The sequence below is a fragment of the Periophthalmus magnuspinnatus genome, chromosome 5 (genome assembly GCF_009829125.3).
Source record: "Periophthalmus magnuspinnatus isolate fPerMag1 chromosome 5, fPerMag1.2.pri, whole genome shotgun sequence".
Lineage (NCBI taxonomy): Eukaryota > Metazoa > Chordata > Actinopteri > Gobiiformes > Gobiidae > Periophthalmus > Periophthalmus magnuspinnatus.
In genome coordinates this window covers 25331047-25351204 of record NC_047130.1, presented here as the reverse complement: position 1 = coordinate 25351204, position 20158 = coordinate 25331047, and the positions used below count along the sequence as shown (strand labels likewise).

The following is a 20158-nucleotide window of genomic DNA, read 5'->3' as shown; positions in this document are numbered from 1 at the left end:
AGGCAAACTCTCATTATGCCGAGTTCTCAAGCGCTAGGGAAATATTTGGATTTAAAAGTACCACTTTACGACTAAAATGAGCATGAATCACCACAAACCAAGGTCTAACCAAGGAATCGTAGAGTGTCATGGTTGAGTGAAGTTTTTTTTTTATTCTGAGATTTTCTTTCACCACTTCTCATTCATACTTTTTCAGTGGCTAAACTGCGTACAGATCTGGCAGCTTACCCCTGTCATCAGTATTAGTTGTACTGGTTTACACGTGCGGTACTGTCAAAGTGGATATGGTACACCACCTGCATGACTCCACTGAAACACACTGAGGCATTATCCAGGGAAATGGAAATAGGAAAAAAAGAATATTAAATATAATAGGCAGTTTAACAAATCCTATTTCTATGAAGTTTGGCTAATTTTAATGATTACTGGTTTAACTGTTGGAGGCAGAGTTACATATTGAGTTTGCTGCAGGACGTCTTTCCGTTTTAATTCAGGAGTCAGTTGGACAATAGAACAATGGTTTCTTTAACCGCATGAACAGGGAACAAATGTCAGGAAGTGTGTTTTTTTCTATTCATTGAAGACTAAATACTCCTGAGACTTTCTTCTAGACCTTTTGAGCCTGTCTGATTTACTCTTTTCCAAGTGTCTCTGCTTTATAAAAGGTTGAAGGAGCACAGTAAGATGTAGCACAACTCCTGTTTAACCTCTGACCTTTGCTGTCACACAGTAACAGACACAGATAAGGCTTTGTGCGCTCTGAAGGCATCTGCGGCGACACGTTTGTATGTGAATCTAGTGAGTTTTTCCACCGCTTTCTCCTGAACACCTCGGCCAAGTCAATAACAGAGAAGTACAACACAGCACAGCATCTCTTAACCCGGGGTTTGTCCTGGTTCGGTCCCTCAAAACTGAATGCATTTTGAAACGAGTTGATAATGGAACAAATAATAATCATTCACACACATACTATGCCTATGTATGTCGAGTTGTTCCTTTATATGAAGCACTTTGAATGTCATGAGACCATTTACCATGTGACCATCTTGATCTATACAAAGACAAAGAAACCAATATTGTGGTGATTATATTTTATTGTCAGAAAAAATGTGTTTTATTAGAACATTGTATTGAAATCAGTATTGGCTTATGTCTTTTCCTTAGTATTGAAATAGAGTTTTAAATATTATGGCAGTCAGACTAGAAATTAAATGCACAGGATCAAAAGGTAATTTCAAATGCACAACGACAATTTGCCTACGAAACACTGTAATCCAACAGAACACCGAGGATAGAGAGCCATAACCAAAACCATGAAAGAAAATATGGATAAAAGACCTAATAATCAGGATTTATTACTGAGAACAACAAAGGCACCTGCTCAGCACACTTTAGACCCAGTGCTGCAGCAGTGTATGATACATGGCAGCTCTCACACCAGGTCTCCATGTTGTAATAAGTGCATTAACCAGTGCGCTCTGTGCTGATTGAGTGCATCAGGCCGTCTGATGAAAAGCATTACCCAGATTAAACAAATTCAAGCCCCATGACCTGTGTCCACGCTCGGCTGTAGCTTATCCCATTCACGGCACAATAAACAATCTGCAACATGCCTCCGGACACAAAGTCAGCACTGTACATAACACTGGCAACCGCGTCAGGGAAATTTACCGTGCAAAGTGGGCTTTTCAAATTTCAATATGTGGCAATTGGATAGCTTAAGAGCCAGCAGCTTATGAGGTCATTGGTGAGGACAGAGAGAGGAACTGTGCAGGAATTGTGCTCGTATTGATTTGGTCATAAATCCAGCTGCTGTGGACACTACATTAGATCATTACACATCTCTCCTGCTCATGTACGGCCGCGCTTTGTTACGGGCAAGATGAGGCTTACATATCACTCTGTAAGTAGAGGTGACACTGAGCGTGGGCCGATCATATTTACGGGAAGATATACTATCAGATCAAGATGTTATGATGGTATACATCATTACCATTATCACTACACCAGCGCTGGGCAGTATTTTATTTGTCATGAAACATCTGCACTAAGCATCTTCCTTCATTAAATTCACCTGTTTGAACATTTTTATTTTGCAATGTTTTGCAAGTGGATAAAAACAAACAGGTGAGACATAAATCACTGCAATCAATTCAACTCCAGTCAAAAGATTGTAGCTCAAAACTAATAAAGTTGCATTTGTAAAGATTTTTGTTTATTATAATACAGAATCTAATTGGTTAAATGGTTCAAGTGGGATCAATACACACTTAAGGCTGACTGTAGTTTCCTACTTCTCAATCCACGACTGATTGTTTTGAGCAGCAATGATAACAAGGTTCTTGTATTAACCAATGTTATTCCTCCTTTAACACCATGGTAACCATTTCAGTGCATTCATACAACAATTCATATAACAAACTTGTATTTCTACATTGTAGTTAATGCTGACACTCAACGCCCACTGTTGATACAGTCATTGAATCACTTTCCCAGATATACAAGAAAAATCTGCAAATATAAATGTGCTGTCTTAAAAAAAAAATGAGCCAAAATCATTTGTGTGTGAATCTTTTTAATGAAGGTCGAGCACAGTGGAAGCGGTTGCCAGATGCTGATGAGAAATACCAGCTAACAGCAGCTCACTAGCCAAATGACTCAGTGTTGTCCATAAATAATAGCAGTAGCAGCAGTAGCAGTAGCATGCATCACTTCCACAGGCCCGCGGCCATACACACAGGCACATCTCCTCCTCCCTCTTTACATGCTCTTTGATGTTGGACTCTAATCAATACTTGAAGGCTGAATTTAGAACTGATAAATAAAACCAAGCACTCAATCGCACAGTAAAAGCCTCACTATTGAATGTTTAAAGTGGCTGCTTTTTCAGGACTAAAGTATATAAAAGAAAATGCAAAATGCCATACATCTGCAGATATAATACCTCAAAATATACTATGTTACAAGTGGAAAGTCCATTGCAGGCATTGCCACTGAAGAAACATACAAAATGATACTAGCACTGTGTAACTTTTTTGGGGTGGGTACTCCATCTGGTCGTCTCCACTGGGATATCACTGCTTTGCCTCGAACAATGTATTAACTGCATAATTTCAGCATCAATATTTTGTTGCGCAAAATGCCTTGAAAAACGTACATTCTTACTGTAGTGCAACTTGTCCTTGTCCACATGCTTGTCTCCATGGAGATAGATACGTTTAAGTTTTTGAAATACATTGCATACAACTCATCAAGATAAATGCACTCGTCTCCATTTAAAACCAATATTACATATGTATGGGGTTGGCAAATCACCACTGATTCTCTCAGATGGGCTTTTGAAACTGACATGAAACTATTCCAGTTTTTTGTCCTAAAACGGGAAGTGACAGTAATCAATAATAATAATAATAATAATAATAATACATTATACAACACATCTATTCAGTGCAGTTTAGATTGACCACTTTCCCTTTGCAGCCCTGTTCTTTATAATAAAAAGCCGTTGTATTTTCTCTAGATGTAATTACGATGTTTTAATCAAATGAGCTTACTTGGTTGTCAAACTACAACATTTGTAATTGAAACACTACAGTCCACATTAAGGAGCAGCAATCTGGATAAACGCACTGGAGGTGAGTAAAACACTCCCAGGGAAATGCTCACTTTACACAGAGCCAATCGCTGCCATTATTCTCCTTTACACCATTTATTGACATCAATCTTGTTTTATTGAACAGCGCTAAAGTTTAAGCATTTCTTTACAGCGTTATGAATTTATGAATCGATTATAGCAAAACACCCGAAAAAGCTACGAGGACACTTTATTACCTTTGAAAGAACTTTGAGAGGAAATTGATTTGCTTCTCTTAATGAGGCGGGCCCTAATTATCCAAAAGGGATTTCCACAGAATTACATTTAATTCTTGACAAATGAAGACATCTGCCTGTTCCCTCTAACTTTGGCCTGGATTCTAATTTGTCATTAACAATTCAAACACACTTTAATCTGGTCAAAACAGTAAAAGCCTATATATCTTTTAGGGTGATAAAATATTAGCACTGTTGCCAAACCAATTCACTTTTTGCTTAATGGTAAAAACAAAATGTGATCTATGCATAGGAAGTTCAAACATTTGAGACGATCTTACAGGATTCTAGGCTTATAATATGGAACTGAGAAGAATTTTTCATTTGGTATATGAAACCTGACACTTAAGTAGGCCATTTAAGAAGAAAATACAGACGATAAACTACAATATGTAAACAAATATATGCCACTGACCCAACCCTGAGGCAGATTCACCTCCAAAAAAACCTGTTCCAAATGTTTAATATTGTTAAAAAAACACAAACTGAATGAATGAAAAACTTTTATTGTTAGTTTGTATCTATGATGAGTCACAGAAGTTATTTATTCAACCCTCTGCAGCTCAAATCAAATTGTATAACAGAAAAATAACAACATGTTCCCCACTAGTACAAAGAAACAGTCCTCACAATAAACACTGACCCCCAAAAATGATTGTTCTATCTAACTTATTGAAGGATAACTCGATATATATAAGAAGTTATTAATATGCGACAGATCTGCAACATCATTTGAAAACAACCACTTAAAAACAGACAGGAAGTTAATATTCAACTATTAAGCATTGATTTCCTCTTCCTACGTACGTTACACAAACATCCAACAAAACACTGCCAAGTAACATCCAGCGCAGACAAAAGTGTGAGTCAACAAAGATGGGAAAACGGCATTTAACTGAGCAGTGCTGGTGGTAATGATCCTAATGAAGCCCCACTAAGGGGTTTTAAGTTGCGTATAGATTGAGCCTCAAGAGAGCACAAAAGATCAAGTGGGTCATTCAGCTAATTCTCCAGCCTAGATTCTAAGACGCTCATAGTTACGTGTCTAAAACTAAATGAAATATACAGGTTTATTTCACTTTGAGCTTAAAAATATAAATGTTTTTTGTATCAACGCTGACTGCTTTTGTATGTGATTGGATTCTTTCTCAAAGCTTCTGGATGAATAGGTGGGTCTTAAGGGCGGACACCTCTTATTAGTCCTGTTTTAGCGCAGTGTTGATCTTGGCAGAGACACAAGTCCTCGCTTATTCCACTTAAATTGTCATTTGTTTTGATTTTTGTCATTTTCGTCCTTTTTTTGTGTCATTTTCGAAACATATTTGATGAGAATGTCCATAATTGAATGGGAGGTGTGTTCAGACTTGATTGGTATTGTAGCAAGCACTGAAATAGCAACTTGTCATTGTCGTATTTGTGAAGTGGAACTGGGAGTTTCATAATAAATATAAAGCTTGTTTTTTTTTCAAGAAAACTTTGAAAAGGATGGCTACATTTGTTAAACGACATTTTATGACATGAGTACGTTTGTTAGGACAGTATATATAATGACACACTAGCTCTGCATTTTGTCTGTATCACCGTCTTTATATTTTGCCACGAATAATTAAATAGCTCATATTACACTATTTTCTGATCTATGTTATAATGTTTCCTCATCACAAACAGACCTGGAGTTGTGTTTTGTTTCATTCACACATGGTTAAACACACAAGCCCTGCATATTTAGACAGAGTTCTTCTTTCAAACTGAAAACACACTGTGGTAATACAGGAAATGCTCCACTGTCTTTTTAAACTCCATACACCTTAGCTAGAATCATTTTGATAATTCCACAGGTGGAATTGACGATCTCCACAGAACTAAAAGGTAAAAAGAGCCGTTAACCCCATTGTGTCGGATGCCATCGTCTCGAAAAGAGCGCGGTTGTGGACTTTCCATTACCGTAACTCCGCAACTAATTATGCTCTCATGTAAATTCAAACGACATCTCAAAGTAGAGGCATGGGGCTCTTTAAATATGTCACTTTCATTATGGTAATCTGCTTACGTTGTCCATTGAAGATGACCAATCAGAGCGCAGCGGCCACCGGGATTTTCCCAGTTAGTTATTCTCTGCGTCAAAGGAAAAATACGGATGCAAATGTAAAATAGAGGTAGTTATGTGAAAAAATGCAGCACATTCTGATACTTCCTTTAACATGATTTTTACAGCTAAAAATAATGAAAGTCTAGATGAGCCATACTGGTCTATAATGTGCTCAGTCCTTAAAGGGTTAACTTGAAAACTAATACTTCATGACATCACAAGGTGGAACAGAGCATTTTGAGGTTTGGAGATGTTACAGACTAATACTACGGGTGACTCAAACATGTGGGAATGAAACAAAACACAACTCCAGGTCTGTTTTTGAGGAGGCTACACATTCTAACACGTCTTAACCTCCTGAGACCTGGTGTCCTCATTTGTGGACAACATATTTTGGGTTGTTTAGATCACAGTGCAAATTTTTAGAAGAACATGTTCAATTTTAAATATTTCTAAAAGTTTAGAATATTTATTTATTATGATTTATTTGTATTTTATTTATTTATTTTAATTATTTTTTATTTTAATATTTTTTTTATTTGTATTTGTTTTTTATAATTTTGTATTTCTTTTTTTATTATATTTTAATTTCTTTTTTATTTTATTGACTTATTATTATTATTTTTTTTATTTGTTTTTATTATATTTTTTACACACAATTGTTTCTCATTTTGGTTTTGTTCAAGCACTTAACAGTTTTTGCAAATAACGTCCTGCAAGAGCTCGGGTCTCAGGAGGTTAAAGCTCATAAAGAGTCCATTTTGCGTAATATAGGACCTTTAAACAATTTCCCTCAGATTCACAACATTGCAAACTTTAGTATTAGACTTGGAGAATAATTCACTGTATGCAAATGGCTTAATTCGGATAGGGTATTAAAACATGCCAAGACAAAACAGTCCAAAAGCAATCAAAGCTTTCGGAGCCTTCTGCCTTCAGTCATTTCCAGACATGTCATTTGAGCAGATTTGGAAGCAACTATTCGTAATTCAACAAAAACCAATACCCGGGATTTAAAACCGCTTTTCATTATCCTTATGACTTGGCCCAGCTTTTTATATTTTCAAATCAGTCAGTTTTATCTTTGGGAGAAAAAAAGTAGTGAACAATGGGATCACGTCAAAGCGGCGAGTTGCTGCGCTAAGCTCCACGTCCTCCTTATTGCCCTCTGAATCCTCTTACCCAAAAAGACTTTAATCGCACCGTTGGCAGGACATTTCTGTAAAACTGAGACAAACTGTACAAAACTATTCATGCTGCCATTTATTGAGATGTCGCCACTGTCAGAATAGGCTCCCCAGACGGAGGAGGAAGGGAGGGACTGTTACTGGTAAGAGATATTGAGAAAAGGAAAAAAAAAAAAAATCTGTCTAGTTTTTATGATGTAATTCCTAATAGCTATTACCAGAGCCGTTGTGTTGATAAATTATGAAGCATGATAAAAGGCTGCAAGGATAAGCAATACTGAAGACCACTTAATGCCACTTTACTCCTAAATTATGAAAATGATGGCAAACTTTTCGAAATTAATTCAAAATTCAGACTAGGCAATACGGCAATAAAAATGAATTGTGACGCAGATACTTTATCCGGGGTCATATATAGTGATTCAGTGGATTTCTGCAGCTGTCACACACTTTTCCCTTTGACTGCTTTGAGTGACAGGTGCATTTAACCAATCACAGTGAAGTGTGAACTCATAGAAGCAGCAGTTGGCTTTTCTTACCCCTTAATTGTGATTTTAATTGTGATCTGTTTTTCAGCATGTTGCACAGTGAAACATCTATTATGGATGATTAAATTGTCAATATATAGTAACTTTGATATCAGTCTTGTACTTATGTTGGAATTCTGCTACTACCAAACTCTTATTTTTAGCAGATATTTAATACATTTTGCTTTTGTTCCATTCAGTTCATTTTATTTATCTTTTTTTTTTACTTAATAGTGTATATTACTCAGGTATATTCATGTTTAAATGTACTTTTACCTGTGCATTTCTCTCCTCTCTCTTCATGTAGCAGCAGTGACCTGATCATGACCCCTGTCCTCTGGATCTGGGTGGTCTCTCTGTCTGTGTATTAGGGACAGATGAACGTAGGTCTGCTCGGGTTGGATTAGACATAGCATTCGTCACATTTTCTGGAGCACAGGTCAAGCCAATAATAAATGTGACAATGACCAATTATAGTATTTAAAACGTATTACATTTTATACTAATTATTGCTTTTGAATAAACCGAGTGAGTAGCTTGTACAGACTACAGACAAGCACAAATAGTACGCTGGACTGAACTCCTCTAGTGCAATAAAATTTGATGTTTTCCCGTGAATAACTGCCTTATTTTGCCTTGGTTCTGCTGTGAGTAAGAGGTGGTGTCTGAGAGCAGGGGGTGAAGAGTTTTTGGCTAATGTTTAACTAATGCGAATCGTGACCATTTCTTGTATTTCTTGCTCAATAAATAGAATAGTTGTCTTTGTTGAGAGTCTGTACAACAGTGTCTTTGTGAAATATGGAAATGTCAGAGGAAAAGGCCATGGTATTCAAATCCCTAGTTAATTAGGGTTCCACTACCAGGAGGGTTCGGCTGTTTGTGTTGAAGAACAGAAACATTTGCATTCCCCAAAGGAGCTCACGTCAACACGATCGATAGTGGAGACTCCAAACTCCTATTCGGTCTCACAAAACTCTCCAACTCAGCACAACCAGTCCTTGGAAATGCCTGAAATTAGCCAGTGCCAATGCTTTACAGTGTTTGGCAAACTAGCTTCTTTTAACAGCAGTTTCATTAGAAAGTGCTAGGGCACAGTTCCCATATTGTAGTAGAGTGAGTGGCATGCACTGTTGTTTTAAGGCAGGAATAGAGAAGGATCCCAGAGAGACAAGCGGCGTGTGTGAAAGAAACAAACACAACATCAATCTGAGGAAACCCAGAGGGAGCGCCGGGACAGCCGTGTCACAGGATGTTAACTCGGGAAGGAAATACAGGACACTAAATAAATGGAATGGATTTAGCCGTGGTTGAGCGCAAAACAAAGTCCCAACTTAGAGCCGCCGTGAGTGCCAGACTCATGTGATTGTGGAGGTAACAACATTTCTAGTGTGGATTATTAATTGTTCACTTATTTCTGCCAGATAGAAGCACACATTTAGGATCTGCCACGGTAAAGTTAACGTTTTGACTGGAATGCTCCATTAAATTTCTTAAATGTCTTGTATTTATTAAATTAAAAGGTGTATATTCCAAAAAAACTAAACAAAAAAGACTGATAATTTTAATAACATACTGTGGAACATTCCAGGCAAAGGACAGTGGCCACTCAATACAAGCAGGTGTTTGACCCTCCATCAGAAAAGAGATTAAAGCAACACTATGTAACTTAATTTCATAAAAGTGCTTTACAAACAATATTTTAGTTTGCCAAAACCAGTGTAGGAACAATCAACGTTTTACTACCCAATATAAAAAAATAAAAATAAAAATGCTACAAATGTAAAAAAAAAAAAACAGGTCAAAAAGTTGAAAAAGTAAACCTGTGGAAGTAAAGTTACGTAAAGAAAAACAACTTTCACTGAAGTCCTTGGCAATATAGTGGGATTTTACCATAAATATTGTTTATAATTCAAATCAGCAAAATCACTGCAATGATCTGATTTTACCGCATCAACTTTGAGCTCCGTTCTCATCACTTCTGAGCCTCTCCTACACATACATCCACACTCCAGGCACTGAATGTATAATGAAACTTGTCAAAATATAGTTTTTGCATAAATTTAAATAATGACAATGTTTAAAGTAGCTCGCTGACAGTGAAACATCTGGCTGCATATAAAGCCGCGTGTTTAACAAAAGCCTCAGCTCTGATCTGAATATTGTTGATTTTTTATTTATTTTTTATTTTTTTCTTCTCACCTACTCAGCTGCTGTTACCTCCAAATTAAAGATAGATGGGAGATTCTTTAACACAATGCGACAAACTTCCATATCACGTAGCACGATACTTCTCCGGGCGGCTGCAGATAACAAGGAAATAATTTATGCTAAGGGTAAAAAGTAATTCATCACACCACTACCTGACTATTATTGAAGCGCCTTATTTTGCATTCTGCACTGCACCTCGAGCTTGATAAAATAACCCAGGCCTAATCCTATATCTTCATAATTGACGACAGCGCAAAATGAGTCTCACTGAGGAGGAGGAGGAAGAGAAGGATATAGCCTACTTTTGTTGAATTTGTTTTATGCCTTCCCCCTGGATCCCAAGCTGTGACAAGAGGAAAAAGTAACAATGGGCCCAGTTCAAACACATGCTCTGTTGACCTACAATGGCCGCCGCAGGAAGAGAAGGCCTGCAGGCGCTGCTGTGTCGCGGGTGAAGCTCGGACTGACAGATCGGCTAAGAGCAAAGTCAGGATCACATCAAAGCTGATTTAAAGGAGCAAAGGGTGTCAGAACGCACACGGGATACTTATTTTAGGATTGTGCAATTGATCAAAACTGTTGCAATTCACTGAAAAGCATGGGACTTTTATTTGAGAAGTCCACAGCCAATCCTCTGATGGTACAAGCATGAGGTCTGGAGAAGAAATGTGAAGTACAGATTAAAAAGCCATATTAAATAGTTTTTAGTATATAAGAAAACATTGTGATTGATTAACAGTGATTTATTATTTGGCCACATCTTCCAGCTTTATTTTGTCACGCAGAACAACATGTCATTATCATAATATCAGAGTACGCACAGCTTTTTCACTTCTGATATCGGTATCGATAGTGATGGCTTCAAGCATCTGCCGATACCTGACATGAACAGATATTAGTACAGGGACTGACAACGTCATTTTCTTCCATCAAAACACAGTGAACTTAATACGAAATGGTTGTGTAATGGTTATGTAACTGTAATCTCTCCAGAAAGTTAAAACTGAACAGCCTCCTGTGATTTGAAGTTTAAACATTTTGGGCCAACATCAGCCAGTGAACACGTTTACCCAGTAAAAGGCCCAACCAGAATATCAGTAGAACCGATATTAGAACTGATCCCTAATCCAAACAGTTTTCATGAGTCAGTGGTGATATCCGATACCTGTATCTAATCAATAGACCACAACAGTGGAGATCCATGTCCTGGCTTGGGTATCTTGGTGGGACTGATACTTAAACCAGGGCATTTACTTTTTTTTATATATCTACTGTCGGCCACCAATTCGGTGCTGTCCCATTATTACTTGAAGAATAAAAAACAGCCAACATGTTGCTCTTGAGTCCATTGATATCATTGAGCCATTGATTTTTTACATATATATATTTTAATCTGTTGCATAGATTTCTTTATACTTACAGCCAACTTTACCCGTTTATCAATTTGTAAGATCTTTGCATCTTGAAAATGAACTAGGGCTGAAACGATTAATCAAGTAAATCGAGTACATAATTACTTAAAAGCTTCAATTCTTAGTTTATTGTCTTGATGATTTGTTTAATTATAATAATTAGTTAAAACCATGTGAAACTGAAGCACACAGCGCGCACAGAAACATTATGGCACATGTTTCCACACAGAGCCTGCACAACAGTGAAGAGAGCTGTGCGTTTTAGATTCATGAGTGAGTTTAGGTCCACACTAGAACTATTGAACCAAGTCATGCACAAGCACAGTTACATGGAGTTCTATGGCCCACGCTCACACCAGCACAACTGAACCGAGCCACAGCCCAGTGACGTCACATGGCCCTGTTTGTCTACATGTCATGCAGGAGTGCAAAGGCTTTATTGGAGAAAATAAGAAGAAAATAAGAGTTTATGGATTAAACACCAGTGTGGAAGAGCAAAGACAACAGGAGATGAGGCTTCAAAACTTCTGAGCAGAGTTTATTCACTTTTTTCTCTTATCCTCTCCGTGCACAAGACAGGGCTCGTAACATGAATGGTGCTTGTGTGTGTCCTTCAACCTGGCCAAAGTCTCACAGTGACTCTACGGCGCTGTAGGGGCTCTCCGTGTGGGCTCTCCGTGTGGGCCCGGTTCCACTGGGCTAGTGTGAGTGTACCCTAACATGCCTTTAAGGAAATAACAATTATATATTATTTGATTAATCAAAGTAAACAATCTATAGATTACTCGAGTACTAAAATAGTTGATAGCTGCAGACCTAAAATGAACCACGCCAAAGTTGTATTTGTACTGTAGTAACTCTGCAGTATATTATTTGACAGCAGTCATTTATATTCTTATATTGTGACTTGGCCTTGGTTGCAGAGTCAGATGCCCGCACGGCTTTCCTTGTGTCTAAATGTTCCTAGTCCTTCAGAGTGAATTTTACTAAAGAGTCATTTTTCATAGAAGCATAAAGTATGCTACACTGCTAGAACATTGTCTGAAAAATAATTGGTCCTTTAAGGCCTTGGCTAATGTGTTGTGCATTGACTTGCTTTTACAACGTGTACAATGCATTTCCACATCTTAGTGACATACCATGTCACCTTAACACAGAAGCATACTGCACATCATTACAACAAAATAACACAAAGGTAAGCATTACATCTGTGTGCCAAATGTTATTGTGACATTACTCCTTTTTGATATTTCCTTTTGTAATGTGGTGTGTTAAATCTATTTGTAATTGCATAGTATGTTCATGTGTTGAACTGCATGGGACACCATACATAAGGTCAATTGTAGAATGATAAAGTAAGGTTAATGTGACTTAAACATCCTACTCAGTAGGTTTACATTTTTGAAGAATATATATTAATTATCTCAATTATCTTTTTTTTTTGTTCTTCTGCTTACATTGTCTGTATAATCACAATCATCGATTAACCGATTAATCTTGGCATCCCTAAAAGTGACTGGCAGCTCGCGGCGAGTCAAGTCCACACTGAGGATCACTGAGAAGGCTAGGATATTGTTTAAAGGAGTGAAAGGATGTTTTAAAGGACATTTATTGATACGGCAGTGTCCTTGAGCATCGCAGTAGATGTCCTTTGGTGACAGAGCCTTATTGCCGGGACATTAATCACTATTGTTGGGCAAATAAGTGCACTAGCTTCCCCTAGCAGCAATTCATTTCCCTTGCGCTACTTGCTGTTTTTTGTGTGTGTAGGGGTGTGTGTGTGTGTGTGTGTGTGGGGGTGTGTGTGTGTGTGTGTGTGCGTCCGTGCGTGTGCATGCTCACGGCTGGACAGTTGAAATGATTTGGACTGAAGTGGCATGAGTCATTGTGAATTAAAATGATTAAATTGCTAGAGTGACCAGCACAGGATGGAGAGTATCTTTCTTGGCTGATGGAACTCTGAAGCAGCCGTGTCAACTAATAAAGAAAAGACGGATTGCGGCGATTAGCACAAGTTAAACGAATAAACTGCTTCATCTGAATTAATGTCAGATTATGCCAATTATTGTAAACAGTACACCATTGTCCTATTGAGAGCAAATAAAAATGAATATTTTTCCAATATCCCGTGGTGCAAAGACACTACATAGAGATCCTATACAAACTCACCATGCATAATGGAAAACTGATCCTAACAAGCTAATTATGCAAATATATAGGGGCTTATGCATTACAGAACACCCAGCAATGATTATTCTTGCACTAAAAATGTTGAATTAACTTCATTCAATAAAAGCTAAACTGCTTAAAATGAACAAAAATAATAGAAAAAGCAACCAATACTTGGGAAATAAGCCACTATATGTATCTGTAAGTTAGTTCTTCAAAAGTCTTCTTCATTCTATGGTTCTCTTCTACTCGACCCTTGTACAGCAGGACAATATCAACCCTAATAGAAATAAATTCTATTCAAAAACCACACTGTGCATTCATTGTCTAATATATACACTGATAGATATAGAATAATAAGAATGAAACACGCGCATAAGAAAATAGGTAGGGGAGACAAAGGCAGTCACAAGGGAACGATATCAACTTATTTTAAACATTTTGTGAAGCTAAAGTAAAAAACTGGTTATTTTCCAAATGAATCAGAGAGATGTGTGGTGATTAGCCTGTGCCATAATGGTAATGATGGTGTCCAGACAGCTGGCTCCCTACTGCCACATCTGCACATCAGGGCCTCAATTATACAGCCCGCATTAATAACCTCATAACATTGTATTTGGAAAGAAAGTAAGAGAGAAACAAAGTTATTTCCAATAGACAGGATCTCAAATTGTATCAAATCACCATATCGTACTTATTATCACAAACCATTATTTTTTTGCAGACAGTAGCGGGTCACAACTCCTAAAAGGCATCTGGAATAAAACAATGCTAAATTAACACCGAGATGATTACACACTAGGAGATTTGCAGAAGAAACATAAAAAATGAATTCCCCATGAAACGATAAAGCCTTGAAAAAGTTGAATTTGTGGCTTTTCTGAAAGTTTCCAGGACATTTCAGCATTGGCAAGGTCTGCACATCCGTAGAATGCAGCATGTTTTTTTGATTGTTTTTTTTTTAAAATGGCAAAAATAGTTGTTTTTGACCATGACATCAAACATGGTCAAAGTAGATTATATATCCTGAGTTGCCCTGAACTGCTCTTACACATTACACATATGTACTATAGTCACTGCATGTAAACTGCACATATTTGTGATTAGTGCATGCGTAAAAACAAGGCATGATGCAGTTTTTCTGGATCACAAAATAATCTTATGATCTGCCAGGACTACCAACTCGCATGTAATAAAAATAATCAGTTTCTGTGTAATCTCATATTTCCATGTTGATAAAGCTTTAAGCCAGTCTATAATGGATGTTTACATAAAAGGGATATAGGTCAAATCAACAGGACATGAACGCTTCAATTGGATTAGTCCAGACACACCATATTATTTGTACCAGTCCCTTTCAATCATGTACGCGATATGCCTTGTAAAAATCTGTGTCTCGGAGAGGGGGAATGCTATAGTAAATAAAAGCACAAACAGCGCAGCCTGGAGTGCTGGATTTTGGGGCCGTGGGGGTCGGACTGTTCTGGTGCGTTACATCACTGTGCCTCTCGATGGGGGATGATTACAGCCACTGGGAACAAGCCTCTCCCCACAAAACTTCAAATGTTACTGTTCACTTGACCAACTCCATAAAAGACAAAGTGAAGTGTGGTTTTTAAAACAAACAGAAGACTGTAATCCCATAGAAATATAATAACAGCAAATACGTGTGTCCAAATAAGTGAGACAGTAACAGAAACAATAGTACTTTTGTTCTGATATCTTATTTTAACTCTTTAATGTAATATATTAAACATCTGTTTCCATCTGTGATAGGGACTGGCACAAATAGTACAAAACATGGCCATATGCCTTTTATGTGCGGACTTGGTGGGTTTCCTCCGGTCACTCTGGTTTCCCCCATCAACCCAAAACATGCACCATAGGGAAAATGTTCCAGCTAAGGCAGCCCTGACAAAGCCTAGCTCAAGATCTGGGTCTTCATGGGACTTTGATGCCCACTGGCCCTGACAGGTTGCCCCGGTGACATTGAAGGATGGGTCAAATGCAGAGAACAAATTTCCCTACAGGGACAATAAAGACCAAGTAACCTTAAGCAAACATTACAGTATGGCTGTAACTCGGTAAAGAACAAAGTTAAGGTACAAATGATGTAGAGTATATATACTATAGTAAAATATTTATAATGGTCTTCATCAATATCAGAAAATACTATCCACCTGATAAGAAACTTATTTTGTACTGAAGATTAAATCATATTGTATAAAATTGTATTTAATCACTGAGGTACTATTATTATTATTGTTAGTATTATTTTCCTTTCTTTACTTAGAAAAGGTCCTTGAGAGAAAGTGCTTATTTGCACAAGTGCCTTGTTGAAGAACATCACGCTTTTCCCTTAGTATCTAAACATAAGTTTGAAATTTTAGTAGATCACTATTCCCCAGAAAACTACACAACCTCCCTGAGATTATGACCCGTCTGAGCAAACAGGTGTGAAGTGTGTCGAGGACAGTAGAGGCTCACACCACCAACCTTTATGTTATATGTCAGCATATATCTACCACCTTAAATACTGCTCAGATGCATCTGAGCTGAAGCAGACCCTAAACACCTAACCAGAGTCACGATGCAATAAAACATGAGCCCGCTGTTTACCTAACCTATATTATTTATTAAGGGACGTTTGCCTTGGGGAGGGGGTTCGCCAAGGTTGACCCCGCAGCACGCTCACCTTCAATTCACTGAGGCTCACCTTGTACAGATTAGAGTGTATAGACTGTGTGCTATAGACAAAAGGTGAGAGCATAGAGAGACAGGAGTACGACACTCAAAACAAATATATGCAGAAATGACAGCTGTAAATTTGTGCCAATGTGAAATCAGGATTATTTCAAATTAAGTTAATATAAATGATCAGAATCAGAATCCTTTTATTGCCATCGTTTTTCACAAATGTTCACAAACTAGGAACTTATTTTGGTGATAAGTCATTTGTTAAACCTTTTCCATATTCCGCTCACCTACACAGACCCAAACTTCTCCACGATCCTCTGTATTCACCCGTCTCCAGTTAACCAAGTCAAAAATGTGCACTAAAGCAAAATGCCCAAACACAATCACACATCGGCCTCCTGTCTTTAGTAATTCTACCGGATTTCAATGTTTGGGATATGGACATTACGCACTGTCTTATTGGATTTTTGCAGGAGCACAGGGTCAACAGGAGTGCATTCTTGGGTATTTTAACTATTCGACTTGGTAACATTGGATCTGTATGGTTCTTATTAGTTCTTCTAGAGATTACTTTGCATTTCCCTCAGTAAACTTGCAAATAGAAAGCTGGAGGTGTTATTTTGTAACGGACTGGACCCTTATCAGCCAACACAAAGTATCGCCTTCATCCCTCTTTCCCTTGCACTTGACGTAGCCTATATCCTTGTACAAGTTCACCACCGCCAGTGTCCAAAACTAAAGCATTTCTGCACGCGTAAAACGAGCTGATTAAACGACGTAAACGAAGCCACTCTGACGTGAAGAGATGGCGCGTGTATCAGTTCCCCCTGGGCACCAAAAATCATCCAACAGCCTGCAGGAATGTGTTCAGACAATTAACTCGTGTATGTTTTAATAATCAATGATTGTGGTCCTGGAGGGGTCTGGGCACGGACAGCGGCGGGAAGAAACGGGACATGGCTCCAAATCTAAAAAAATCAATCTCCTCTCCGGTTTGCGTGCGTGTGGAGCGGGCAAAACCGGGGGGGCAGTACCGCTACAACAGAGCAAAACGGGCTCCTTTAAGTGTAAAATGTCCACCATCCCAACTCGCTTTTGCCCTTGGTTAGAAAAGAGCCAAGAAGACAGCGGAGTGCATGCGTACTGCTGCGCGAAATCAATAAAAGCTACTAACCCCGCGTCGGAACTGGAAGTACTTACCAGGATGACAGTCTTTGTGTTTAGGCAAGGTTAAAATCACTAGGGATAAAATCCACCAGTAACTCGGATCCCGTATTCTCCGCATGTTAGACTACTCATGGAGAGCAACAAGAAAGAAGGCAGCGGGTGACAAAGTTTCCGAGTCTGTTCTTCTTCTTTTCAGAAAATCACATACACACGAGTGGCTCTCCAAATTGAAGTTGACACAGCGAGCCACGAAGGCAGAGCATCAAAGTCCGGGTTGCACGCCAGCTACGTACGCTTTCTGCTTTTATAATCGTCCTAATATATTCGCCTCCAGTCCAAACACGGGCTGCTTTTCGCTTGGAGCAGTAAAACGCGACGCACACTACCACGACTGTGCAAAAACTGTTGAAAATCTGCTGGACTCCGCCGTGCCTGTAGAGGGCTTCCAGATAGCGACATTCCCGGAGTGAAAGCGAGAGAGAGAGAGGGTCAATCGGCGATCAATCCTCTGTCGTTAACTACGCACAAAGTGGTCGAACAGTATTGATTGCACGTGCTCATTATGAAGTGATTATCCGAGGAGGCGTCCGCGCGGCGAAGGGCAACAAAAAGCGCACGGGGAAAACTGGAGGGTTTGGCTTGGAGAGGAGACGTCCCGTTCCCGTTTCTCCATCCAGGAAGTAGACTCTAGCGGTCAGGCATGCATGAGTGTGTGGCGACTGGACAAGCTGGGCTGCGTGTGTGAGAGAGAGAGAGAGAGAGAGGGAGGGAGGGAGAGGAGGCGGGAGGAGCGGAGGAGAGAGGAAAAAGGGAGGAGAGGGAGGAGAGGGAGGGCGCTTCTTTTGGATCTGTTGAATGCAAAATGACTGGGAACGGACCCAGAGGCTGAAGCGGGCTGCTGCCGTCTCCGTGTGCGTCGCTGGGGTGAGGATGACAGGAAAAATCAATGGCGTATGTCAAGCTGTCATGTGTCCTCTTTGGATCCTGACAACTGCGTAAAATGTTGCATAAAAATTGGCTAATAAAGGGAGAGTGGGCCCAGGATGAATTATGGCCATTCTTTTGGAACTAGAACTGTGATTGTAACTTTCATTCATTCATTCAAAGCTGATTTTATATTACCATATTTAATTTTTAAAAAGAAGAAAGAAAAAAAAAAAAGATGGCCAACTACAAGGCCGTCCAAACTTTTTCATCCAGGGTCACATTGCTGAGCCAGGTAGAAATTGATAGGTCTATATGTTCCCGTGGGGCACTCATTAAGGTGACAGATTTTGTTCATCCCTTGATGTTCTTTTGTCCTTAACTCAGAATGGTTAAGGTGAATAGGACATTTATGCCAATATGGACTGCTGTTTCAAAGACTTACCTGCTGCAGCCTAAGACAACTGAGAAACAAATGACAAAGTAAAAAATGGGCTGGAGGCTACATTTCACTCTCAGATCTGGCATTAGACGGCTACATGATGCCAAACTGAGAAAGCAAAGTTGGCCTAAAATATCAGAACTTCAGTTGAATTCACTTCACTTCTAACTCTTCATTCCAGCCCGATCATCATAGTTTCCTCCATGTACATTTTCAGTAAATGGCCTGTGCCAAATGCGTTGAAACTACCCATGCTTACCTAGCGTCCTCTGAGTGAACCGTTAGACCAATGCAATCACTCCGTTACCTGGTAACTTTGCAGGGCACACAGTGAACATTCACTATTAAAATGGTTTGTAATATAATTTCATTGGCTCTGCTTTTTACGGCTCATATTTAATCCAATATTCTGCTGAGCTGTTCAACTGTCGCCTTTAAAATGGGTTCTACAAATATATTCATTTGATGGTCTAATTTTCTGCCATTTTAACAGGGGCGTAAGTTATAATATTGTGTGAATTTACTTCTGTTGTTTGTTTGTTTTTCAGCACATATGTAGACCCAATACAAAAGGTCAAAGAGCATTCATTTAAATGACAACTGATAACGCTTCATTTTTTTATATATTATAAAACTAATCTAATTTATTGATAAGCGCCTGTTGTATTTCTATATGGTGGCACATTCTTGTGAATAATGCACACACCTATTACAATAAAAATGGCAAATCCAATTCTGAAGGTGGGAGCACGGGGCCTGATTGTATCTGTATTTACGGCCCCTGTCGACTTCCATATTGACAGGTAGCTTATATATGTGCCTACAACATTTTATAAGGTTAGGCTTTGTGCCGAAATGATTTTGATGTTGCTCTGCCCTCTATCTCTCTGATGTTGTTTTAAGGCATTGGCTGCATCATGCTTTCATACCATTCCCTGTAACAGCCTCTTGCTGCAGCCGTGCCAAGCCCCCGTCCTCTTATCTCCCTCTCCCCTGTGCGTGGCTTCCTCCCAGGCCCCATTATTAAAATGACCCAGAGTGGCCACACAGTGCAGTCCCTTTGCCTCCTGCTGGCAGAACTGTGAATGGAATACTTTAGCAGTAATCATCACCTGCAATATTATCTGTGCAAGTGTGTGGTGATTGGAGAATTACGCATCCACTGTCCCTTAGGTAAACGCACATTGGTGCTGTTTCGGCAGGAAATATCCAGCTGGACATTTAATTTGAGGAATCTGATTAAATTTCGCATTTAATTATCCAGTTCTCTGCAGGGCCATCGAGGACAGTCACAAGGGTCCTCTGCCTTTAATGTAGCCCATCTGCTTCCTCTCCACAATCCCCACCTTTTCAAAATGCCCAGTGCCTCCTGGGTAAACCCGTGTACTGGTCCTCCTGGCGGTTTTAGTGCCATGTAAACTCCGCACAAACCACCGGCGATGACAATGCTCCAAAACGCGGCGAAC

General features: G+C 39.0%; 1 protein-coding gene across 1 annotated transcript in view; it reads right to left on the bottom strand.

Moving 5' to 3' along the window:
* Positions 1-18045, bottom strand: part of ca16b (carbonic anhydrase XVI b) — a 125023-nt gene extending 106978 nt beyond the window's left edge. The window contains exon 1 of the mRNA XM_033965958.2: positions 17360-18045. Coding sequence (XP_033821849.1) covers positions 17360-17444 — 85 coding nt within the window. The 5' untranslated portion in view covers positions 17445-18045. The remainder of the gene's footprint in view (positions 1-17359) is intronic.
* Positions 18046-20158: the final 2113 nt, after the last annotated feature.